The following is an 11,468-nucleotide window of genomic DNA, read 5'->3' on the forward strand; positions in this document are numbered from 1 at the left end:
GCTTCAGGATTGGCCTCCCTTGTCCTTAACCCCTCCCCAATGCCAAAAGAGACGCGTTTTTCCCCAAAAAGCAGAGCATTTCAGCCCAGTTACCCCATCCCTGCCATAAGGTCGCTACCAAAGAAGCTCATCCCCCCCAGATGAAGCAGCCCAAACCACAAGGGCTCATCCCACCTCCACCGTGACCCTCTGAGCTCAACAAAAATTACTTTGCCTTATCCTGCATCAAAATTACACCGGTGGATGTGCATTGTCATTGCTAGCTCACACAAACACTTCATATATATATATATTTTTACAAGTGCAATGCTCAACAATCATGACACCGAGTTAGCTCACCAATTAATCAGACCTGAGATGCATTAACAGTAAAATGATGCTAAGAAACCAGTTCAGTGCTTCCCTGGCTGAGGTATTTCCATACCTGCTAACGTTTCCTACCTCAAAAATCAACAACTCGGTCATGCTTCAAATGCAAATCATCATTAAACATGAAAAGAAACTCACCTGGCAAATATGTGAATATTTCATGGGTTTCTTTGTACTAGAACCACCACGAAAATTAGCTTAATGGGCAGCTCGTAAAGGAGAGCTCCAAGCTGCAGCCTTCACACTCAGAGACAGGCAGGCTCTGAAGTCTCCCTAGGAGCAGGCCGGCAACGGGAATCGCTTGGAAAAACACTCTTTAAAACACAATTTTGAAAGACAAACGCACGCAGCACCCTGCTTCTGCTCCTTCCATGTCTCAGCATGAAACTGCTCAGATGAAAACAAGAGCTCTGATGGCAACGTTGAAGTAACTCCAAACAGCGACGCAACCAGCACGCAAATCACTTGAAGCAGAAGAAGAAAAGCACTCAGAAAACTCACCCAAATGTGCGTTTTGCTGATTACCAGGACGTTTAAGCTGGCAGGCTCAGCCCGCTCCATGCTGCGGGTCAGGAGCAGCCTCGCACTGCTCTGCCAGGAGAGGAAAGCTGGGAGAGCAAGGGGAGGTCCTGTCCTTGGGTTTCAGGCAGCTGAACCACACCTGGAGGGCAGCAGGTCCCCTCCAGCACCTCCTTGGCTTTGTAGAAGTATTTGAGATCAGTCTGATGTTTGTTTTTTTGAAAAAATTTTAAAAATACGCAGTGCTCAACTACCTGTGTTAAGAACGCTTCAAATCGACAGGCTACGAGCAACCTCTCGCAGCCAGACCTTTAAAAAGCAGGGTTTGGGTTTTTTGACAGCTCTACCTTGTTTCTATTTTATTTATTTCTTTTTCTCTAAGTTCCTGTTACACAGCTTCTCTCAGCAATCCCCTGTAACCCACCAACCAGAACCACGAATCTCACGATCAGCCAGCAGGGACAAGGGGAGGACGTGCCCCGAAGCGGCAGATACCAGAACCACACAGCCGTGGCGCTCACACAGGCCACCAGAACAAGTCATCCCGCTCACCTGCGGGCTACGAAATCTGAAGGAAGGTTTCACACAGCTCCTGATTACTCTGGTTTTAGAGTACCGTCGCTATTCTGTATCACATTATCAAGGGGAAAAAAAAAAGGTGCCGCTCTCAGTACTGCTCCCAGTTCCAAACTGGAAGTTTCTCCACTTCAGAGGAACTTTTCCATCGAGAAAAACAAAACCACCTGAAGAGCCATGAAGAAGGCAGCTGCCTTTTGCTGCAGCCCAACTTTTCTTTTTATTTTTTTTTTAAACCAGGCTCCAAAAACTTCAGCTTGTCGTCGCTCTCCCCCCTACCAGACGGGACTGCTACACTTCAGGTGCTGCCCACGCCAGCTGCAAGAAGTTTTTCCAATAGGGGTAACAGCTGAAACACCACTCGGTTCCTCAGCTGCTGCCTTCGGCACAAAGAAAACCCCCCAGGGGATGCCTGGCCCACGTGCAGCCCAACATTTACGACTCGTTTCGCTGAACAGGGGCTCCTTTGGGGAGAAACCTCACCCCGGGTGTCCCACTGTTGCCTGGGATGTCGCCCCCAAAGGGAAAGGAAAACCACAAGCAGGCTCAGCACCGACCTGGGCTCCTACCTGCCAAAACGAAGCCAGGCACCCCCCCGAGCCCCTTGAACTCCATAAAACAGCCTGACCATCCCGGCTGAGAGCTGCTGAACAGCACCGCTGAGAGGTCCTGTGCGCTAAAATGGCTGAAAACCAATAAGCACTGGGAGCGTGAGGAATAAAAAAAAAAAAAAAAAAAAAGAAAGAAAGAAGAAGGGAGGAGCCTCACAATTGGAAAGAAAGGAATAACAAGGGCTCGTCTTTTGGCAGGCGGCTGGCTCCTGAGGCACCTCCTGCAGCCCGGACACCCGGAGGGGCTCGGGGACGGCGCCGCCCTACAAAGGGCCCCGGAGCCCCCGGCATGGGGCGAGGTGTTCCTGCAGCAAACCCCGAGCACTTTGGGGCCCCGGTGGGCTCAGGCATCAGGGTAGCTGTTGCCAGCACCTCGCATGTCCAACGTTAAGCCCGAAGTTGGATTAAAAACCCAAACCAGGGTCTTTGGGGGGGGGGGGTTAAGCTGGGAATCACCACCGGTTGCCCACCCCAAAGCTCCCCTCGGTGACAGCAGCCATCGAGATGCTGCCGTCTGCTGCCCCCAAAATAACAGAGGAGAAACGAGCAGTTTTTCCCCCAAACACCTCCCCGCTTGCTCAAAGCCTTAAAACCGCCCCGGCCTGATGTTCTCGGACTTGACAGAAGGGAAACCAAAAACTCAGCACCAGCACCGCCCCCTGCCCACCAAAACCACCCCCCCACAGCCCCCAAACCCCACCGAACAGCGGGGTGGCGGATGGGCCCCGAAACCCCCCTGAGGCCACCCCACAGCAGAGGAACCCCCCCACGGCCCCCTCACACCCCCTCGGCGTGGGGGCAGCGCTGACGGCCCCTGCCTGCTGGGTGGCGACCCCCGGAGCCCCCCAGGACCCTAAAAAAAAAAAAAACAGAGACCACGGGAGAGCCCCCAGGACCCCTCAGCGCCCCCTGAGGGCCAGCAGGGCCCCCTCCTGGAGAACTCCTGAGGGCTGCAGCGCCTCGGGGGCCCTGAGGGGGCATTGAGGGACCCCTGAGGGACCCGTGAGGGACCCCCTGAGCCCCCCCCGCCCCCCCCCCTCTTTGTTCGCCGCCTCCCCCCCGCGGCCCGGCCCCTCACCTCGCGGACATCCTGCAGGCACTCGAGCACGGCCAGGTTGTTGGCCCAGCTGTGCTTGGAGCAGAGCCGCACCACGTCCTCGCGGCACACCGCCTCCTCAGACAGCTTCCAGCCGCCGCCGGAGCCCCCCCCTCCACCTCCAACACCGCTCCGGGGCCCCCGCGGGCCACCTCCTCCTCCTCCACCACCACCACCTCCACCTCCTCCTCCTCCTCCCACCATCGCTGCTCCTCCTCCAGGTCCCTGCAAGGCCCCTCCGGGCACCGGGGGAGCCCCCGGGGCCGGCCCGGCCGCCGCGGCCGCTGTGGCGAGGAGCAGGAGCGGGAGGAGCGCGGGGCCCGGCCCGCGGCCCCGGACACGTCCGCACGGCGCCATCTTGGCTCCGCCACCGCCGGCGCGCCCCGCACGGCCCGGCCCCGCCCCCCCGCGCCTGACGTCACCGCCGCGCGCCACGCCCCCTTTCCGTGTATGGGGGGGTGGCCACGCCCACTCGGCGCGCAGCCTGCGCTGTGGTGCCCCCCCCGCCTCATGGTGTGGCCGCCATGATGGGTGGCACTGCTGGTGTACTAAAAAGATGGGGGAGCCCAGCCGTGCAGCTGGTCCAGCCACCCCCTGCCACCACTGTCATGTACCTAAGCACCACGTCCAACCTCGCCTTGAGCACCCCCAGGGATAAGACATGTCTCCAAGTAGAATCCTTGAATCATCAGGGTTGGAAAGCCCTCCACATCATCTGGTCCAAACACCAATGTCACCCACTGAACCGCGTCCCCAAGCATCACGTCCAATCTCTCCTTGAGCACCCCCACGGATAAACCATGTCTCCAAGTAGAATTCTAGACTCATTAAGGTTGGAAAAGCCCTCCAAGGTCAGCTGGTCCAACCGCCCCCTACCACCACCATCACCCACTGAACCATGTCCTCATGCACCACATTGAACCTCTCCTTGAACACCCCCAGGGATAAACCATGTCTCCAAGTAGAATTCTACACTCATTAAGGTTGGAAAGCCCTCCAAATCACCTGGTCCAACCATCCCGTACCATTGTCACCCACCAAACCATGTCCCCAGGCACCACACCCAGCCTCTCCTTGAGCACCCCCAGGGATAAGCCATGTCCCCAAGTAGAATCCTTGAATCATCAGGGTTGGAAAGCCCTCCACATCATCTGGTCCAACCACCAATGTCACCCACTAAACCGTGTCCCCAAGCACCACATTGAATATCTCCTTGAGAACACACAGGGACAAACCATGTCTCCAAGTAGAATTCTAGACTCATTAAGGTTGGAAAAGCCCTCCAAGATCATCTGGTCCTACTGCCCCCTACCACCAATATCACCCACTAACCATGTCCCCAAGCACCACATCCAACCTTTCCTTGAACACCCCCAGGGACGGTGATGCCGCCACCTCCCTGGTGGCAACCCGTCCCAATGCCTGACTGCTCTTTCTGAGCAGCAATGTCTCCTCATTTCCAACCTGAACCTCCCCTGACACAACTTGAGGCCATTCCCTCTGCTGCTATCACTGGGTACCTGTGAGAAGAGGCTGACCCCCAGCTCCCCACAGCTTCATTTCAGGCAGTTGCAGAGAGCAATGAAGTCTCCCCTGAGCCTGCTCTTCCCCAGACCAAACACCCCCAGTGCCCTCAGCCACTCCTCACAGGACTTGTGCTCCAGACCCCTCACCACCTTCATAGCCCTGCTCTGGACACGTTCCAGAGTCCCCAACAGTCCCCAACAACCATCACCATGGTCCCTGGTCACCTTCACAGCCCCAACCACCCTCACAGGGCCCAGACAACAACACGAACCCCACCACCATCACCATGGTCCCCAACCATCCTCACAGCCCCAAACACCATCACGGGCCTCAGCTGCCATCCTCAAGTCCCCAGCCACCATCGTGGGCCCCAGGTGCCATCACAGGCCCGACAGGAGGCTGAGAGAGCTGGGGGTGTTCAGCATGGAGAAGAGGAGGCCTTGGGGACACCTCAGTGTGACCTTTCAGTACTTAAAGGGGTTTTATAAAAAGGATGGAGAAGGGACTCTTTACTTGGGTAGATAATGATAGGACAAGAGGGAGTGGGCCGCTGGGTGTGTGTAGGCACCAGAGCCCTTCTGTCCCAGCTGGAGCAGGACACCTCAAATCAGCAGCTGTGAGTCCCCTGGCTATGGGACACGTTTCTTAATGACCAATTAATTAGGGACAGGCACTGGACACAGCACCAGGAGCCGCCTCATTGCTCTGGCTGTTCTCAAACATCCACAGCGGTTTTCCACTGTGGCTTTCTGGTGGCAAACCAATGCTGCAGAAGGGGATGTAGGGCAAAGCCACTAAGCAGAAACTAAACCAAAACACCGGGACCTGGGGCCTGTCTGTCCTTCCAGCAGGCTGTGTGCTGAACGTACAACTCCCCAGGTCTCTGGGTATTTTTACAGATTTAAAGGAACTTTTACAGATTTAAAGAAATCGTGATGTTTTGCCACGTGCAATACTCGCAGGCCAGCTGAACCTCCAAACGTGGAGTCACAGCTGCAAGGCTAAAAACGGCACAAGTGTGACTTGGAGAAGCAGAGAGGAGGAAAGCAAAGCTGGCTTGTGGGAAGCTGAGCGACGGGCAAGGAGAGGAGACGGGGAGAGGAGAGGAGCTGCAGGAGGCCCTGAAGCAGAGGGGAGAAGGGGATGAACCCAGGACAACAGAGAGGGGGTGATGGGGAAGGGGACAAAGTGAGGAGAAAGGAGGATGAAGGAAGGCAGACGGCAGCGTGCCAGCCCCCGTGGCTGCTGAAATCGCTGCCACCAGCTCCCACTCGGGTGTCTTCATTTACAGCACAATCCACGTGCGCTGGTGCTTGCCAAAACGCTGAACTGGTGCCACTGGCAGCGAGAGCAGGGAGCTGAGCTTCAGGCATGCTCACGATCCTGGCAAAGCAGCCTGACCCTGAATGTCCCACATCAGGCATCCAAAATTCGTGCCCAGTTTTTGCTTTAAATCTCGTTGTGCCTCCATTCCCGTCTGTGGAACGAGGGTAACAACGTCACTCTTCTCAGAGGGGTATTGTGGAGACTCTTCAAAGACTGAGAAGGTCTTGGCTGTGCAGATGGCAGACATAGGAAAACCCATGAGAAAATGAATAATTGGATGCCTAAAGCTGTTTTTGACTGGTGTGTAGCATGGAAAACTTGAGGCCAACTATTGAATGAAGAAGAAAAAAACAAAATATCAAAGAGCTGCTCATTGCTCCAAGATGCTCATGCACAAGGTCTCATGGCTCTCATGGGATCTTGCATGGCCACACCTGTGGCCCCTTTGGAGGGACCAGGCTTTGTCCCTGCTGCCCACAAGAGAGGCCACTGCACCAGGATGCCCCTGACCCTGGATCCAGCACAGCTCCTGTGCAGGACCCTCAGCTTCAGGGCTGGGATTTGGCATTTCACACTTAGCGGGGTGCTGTTAGGGCTCCATCTTCCCCCCCCGGGGACAGAGAAAAACAGGTGCCCCCATAAGAGTCTTCTCGTCCCCAAAGCAGGGCTTTACGACAGGTGAGATGAGCCAAGCTCTGCAAGTTCTTACAAAGGTGATAGAGTTGGGGCAGAGCGATTTGCTCAATACCACTTTTGACAGACAGACAAATTGAATTTTTCCACCCCCACTGCATGCATTGGGTCAAGTAAGAGAGATTAGGTGAAAAGATATAAAGAAAAAAGCACACACAGAGACAGCAACTGTGCCCTCACGGATGAAAGGTGGAAGGAAATGGTGGTTGCAAGAATAAATTGAGTCAAAAAGGGGCATTTTCAGGGAGCGTGCTTGCTCTCTGCACCATGAGCAAGAAATTTCTGCTTTCAGAAATACCGCCAGGTTTCCTTGCAGCCTGAGCTTTGGCCCTAAACCCTCCTCCTGGCCGGCAGCCTGAGGCATGAGCAGCCAGCAACCCCAGGCTTGGAAATGAGAGGGAAAGAAGATGGAACAGAGAGGTCCTGAGTGCCTGCATCGCTACTCCCCACAGCCCCACAGGGTGGGTTTTAGCCCAGTGCTGCCAGCTGAGATGCTAAAACCCTGGGGCTAACCCCGACACTGCTGCAGCTTTCCTGGGCTTTGGCTGGCCCCCTCTCACAACTGGTTTCACCCCAAAAGATTAAAGTGCCCGGCCACACTGCGTGGCAGCCCACTGCGATCTGTCCGGTCACACACCGGCTTTGGTGCCGGATCAGCTGAAAGCGGTGCTGCAAGCATGCAGCTTCCCCTGGGAGCAGGGGAATTTCAGGGTAAAAAATATCTGTTTTGAGTTGTGTTTTGTCTCACAGGCAGTGTTCGCAGTGCCTCCTGCCGTGGCTGCTGCTCCAAACCCAAAATCTCACCCCGAGCACTGCAATGCTGCTGCAGGGGTGGATGGCAAAGCCCTGGCACGGCCACCCTGCAGCACCTGCAGTGCAGTTCAGGGATGGGTGAGGCCAGCCTGCCTCCAGCAGCATTTCCAGTCCTCCTGGAAAGCACAACGAAAGCTTCAGGACTGCCTCAGGAACACGTTGGGTTGGCACCAGCTTGCTGCAGGCAGCATCCACCCAGCCCTGCTCACCTCCAGCTTGCAGAGTGCAGCACTAAGGGGCAAAAGGGCTCGTTTTGGTGGCCAGCATCCAATATGGGACCTTCCTGACCCCACTTAATGAAGATAATCATAATAAAAACCCCGTGTCATTGACACCTTGCACAACACGTGCAAAATCAGCGCGTGAACTGGTCAGACTGGGAGCTTTCCCCAGTGCTAAACCAGTAGGAGGGAGCTGATCTGACCCTCACCAGGGTATGTGCTCACCCCACAAGGACATGGCTCAGCCGGTGGCCAAATTCAGGCACCACTAGGGCTCCGTGTGAGCCCCGCTATGAGGCTACTGCAGCTCCCCTGCAGCTGGCCCCTTTGGCAGCCCCACACATAGCCCCATTTTGCTGCCTCGCTTGCCCACTACTTGCAAAGGGACCAAGCTCTAAAGCAACATCTGGCCCCAGGATGCCCTCAGATCATAGCTCTGGGGGGATTCTAGCAGGCAAAGGCTGGTTTTAGCAAGTTTCTCTATTTATTTTTAGGCCTTTCTGGTCTTTAGCAGGCTAGCTAGCAGGGCTCACCATGGCCAGGATGCTACACGGCGGCTTCCTGGGAATTGGGTCACGCAACAGAAATATGGTGGGATGAGGAAAATTGGAAGGACAGAAACAATAGAAACAGCCCCAAAGGAGCAGCACAACGTGGTGGGAGGACAACGCTCTCCACTTGGAGCAACAAAAGCTCAAAAAGCTCTGCCAAATCTGGAGGGCTCCATCTCCATCCTGCCCCCGGGGAAGGACGCAGCCCTGCGCCAGGAGCTTTGCCCAGGTGGAGATACGGAGACGCAGGGGAGGGAGGTGGGTGAGCTGGCAGTGTCCCCGTGCTTCTTGCGCTTGATGCTGGGAACGCGGTGCTCGGAGAGCGGCTCCGTGCTGGCACCCGGGGGCTGCGCAGCTGGAAACACTTAAAAACAAAAGGCAGCAACATCCACCCCGCGCTTGGCAGCCGCTGGGGCCGAGTGGAAGTTATTGGAAAGGCTTTGCCCAGCGCCAGGGCTGGCTCCGGTCCTCCATCTATCGCAGGACCAGGAGGAGGAGTGGAGACACAGAGCCAGGGCACCGCTTCCTTCTCCCCATGCCCTCAGGAGCCCTCCGGAGTCGCTTTTTGACAAGAAGCAGCCCCGGTCCTGCAGAGATTCCTGCGCTCATGGGAAGCCTCCTCCCCAGCCTGGGGCTGTAGGGTCCTGCACACCCCGTCCCCAAAGGAGCATTTCATAAAGAAGAGCCCCACGCTCGCCGTGCCCACGCAGCAAGTTCACCAAGAAAGAGAGATTTCTTAGTGCATAGCGACATCTCTGCCCGTGCTGCAACCCCAGCGGCTCGTTGCGAGAGCAGCCCAGCCCCCAGATGCCACGATTTAAGGGTTTTTACCACCAAAGCTCTCAGACACCTACTGGCGTAGGGGCAGCGCACCCAAATCTCACTGCCTCGAGCAACAAAACGTGGCCCCCAGCTTCACAGAGCGAGGCAGGGGCGAGTGTGCCTCCTGCTCCTTCCCAGCAGCGCCTCGCCCTCCAGCTCAGCCCCTGGGGGAGAAGAAAAGCTCATCCTCGATCTGCACAGGGTCCAAGCTTTAATTGGATGCAGACCATGGGCATGGTGCCGAATCCAGGCTCGGCCACCAAACAGGGCTGGGGCTCTCCCTTTGCACGCTGAGTGCCTCCCTCCGGAGCTCGGGGTCCCCACGGCTTCAGATTTATGTGCACAACATGCACAGGTTTGCCCCACTTCGTCCCATCTCCTGTTGCAGGCCATGGTCTTCTCGTACCTTCACTCAGCCGCATCAGGAAACAACCAGAGCACGGCCAGGTTCAGCTTCCAAGGGAGTTGTGGAGAACCAGGAGACAACATTTCAGCTACAGCCTCTGTCCAGGGGAGCCTCACGCCTCCTGCACACAGCTCTTTATTGGGCCTGACGTGACATTCACGTTCTGCACACCGTTAACCCGTCTGCGCTTCACAAAGTGTCAGGAGCCCCAGGTCATTTCTGCAGAGCCGGGCGCTCCCCGCACTGACACAGCTCTGTGCTGCAGTCAGCGCTCACCTCTCCAAAAAATAAGAAGCCAGCACGTTGCAGCCCTTCCTCCCCTGTGCCACAATTCCTTCCCCATCCTGCCTGAGCGCCCGCTGCTGCTCCCAGTGTGATGCCATCCAGGTGGCTCGCTCCATTCCACCACCACTGCCACTAGCAGAAAGCCCAGCGTTAACCCCAAATTAATCATGCTTCACCAGGTGGGATAATCACTGAAGTTCGTTTGAGGCACTTCATCTTGAGCAGCACAGCCTAGACAGGGCCTGTTACCTGCTAGTTGCGTCCCAAGGTCACTTTGAGGATTAGATAAATATTTCAGGGCGTAGTTCACCACTTCCTCTATTTTTTTTTTTTTATTTTATTTTTTTTTACTACTTTTACAAGAGACAGGATGCATGCCCTTGGTGCTCTCAAGAGGCACTGCTACTGCTCCAAGATGTTATCAGTCAACGCCCTGAGCACCATTTTCCTGCAGGTACCTGAGCGCAGTGCAGTGCCAGGGCACCCCCAGGTCTCCTTGCCCTCCGAGTGCAGCTGATCTTTCTTTTTTAGCAAAGACGAGTAAACGGAGCAAGAGGCGTTTCTGCCTTTTCAGCATTGTCTCTAAATATCTTCAGATCAGCTCAAAGGGAAATAAGCGATAACAATTTTTGAGCCAGTCTGAAGTCAGTGCAGGCTGTTTACGCCAACGTGCTCGATTTTGCAGGCAGAGCAGGCTGAGAGGGCTCCTTGTCCCCGTCACAAAGCAGAGCAGAAGCCCAGGTCTGTTAAGGAATTCACTGCAATTAAAAAAAATAAATAAATCTGCTAACCTACATTAGCACAAGATCTTGCCCCCTCTCCCTGCAAACACAACCAAAGGCCAGTGGGATGCTCTGGTTACTCTGGTGAAACAAGACTCAGCTTGAGCTCCTCGTTTCGCCTGATGCATTGCCTGGCTTGAACCCAACTCCATTTGGGACACACGAAATCGCCGCTTCTCCTCCCTCCGGCTCAGCCAGAGCCAGGCGCTGCGCTGCCAGGTCCTGCCGCGTGTGCACGCAGCCAGGAGCCAGGCCCCAGCTGCAGGGAGCGCAGCGCTGCCCCGCTTCCATCACAGCCACTGCGGGAGCCACGGCCAAACCTTCCCAGAGACAGCAGCAGAAATAGCTGCAGAAAAGGCCGGAGGAGCAGCTCAGCCTCTGCCGACAGATCCTCCCCATCCCCGCATCGGCCCCTTTGACTCCAGACAGAGATGAGCGCCTATTTAATTAACACGTTCGACCTTTCATCAGTCCTCAGTGCAGACAGCTTTCTGCAGGCGAGTTAGGGGCTCTTTCCTGGAGCCTGCTGCGGATCTGTGACGAGGACAACATGCAAGGCTCTTCACATCTAAAATCTTTAAAAAAAAATCTCTCAAACTCCGGATTTGAAAACAGAGGAGATGAAGGTATCTCCCATTCATTTACCATTTTAATAGAAATTAAGTTCTTTTATTCCTGCAGGGCCATATCAAAAATAGATAACAAGTGCTATCTCAAAATTCAGAAGCTGGGCAGCGTTAGTTCCTTTCTTCCCTGTGTATATATATAAAAATTTCCATTTTTGGGGGTCAGAGTTAAGGGTTACAGTTGACTGGGCATAAATGCCTCAAAACAGTCAAGAAGAAGTACGTTCGTGGGGAACCGCTTGCTG

At 55.4% G+C, this 11,468-nt stretch overlaps 1 protein-coding gene across 1 annotated transcript in view; it reads right to left on the minus strand.

Moving 5' to 3' along the window:
* The window catches only part of GLG1 (golgi glycoprotein 1), a gene marked incomplete at its 5' end in the record, with an annotated part of 66,409 nt that extends 62,881 nt beyond the window's left edge, over positions 1-3,528 (minus strand). Inside the window, one exon of the mRNA XM_084294749.1 lies at positions 3,154-3,528. Within this exon, the coding sequence (XP_084150875.1) occupies positions 3,154-3,528 (375 nt within the window). The remainder of the gene's footprint in view (positions 1-3,153) is intronic.
* Positions 3,529-11,468: the final 7,940 nt, after the last annotated feature.

The sequence above is a fragment of the Netta rufina genome, assembly GCF_964035555.1.
Source record: "Netta rufina genome assembly, chromosome: 13".
Taxonomy (NCBI): domain Eukaryota; kingdom Metazoa; phylum Chordata; class Aves; order Anseriformes; family Anatidae; genus Netta; species Netta rufina.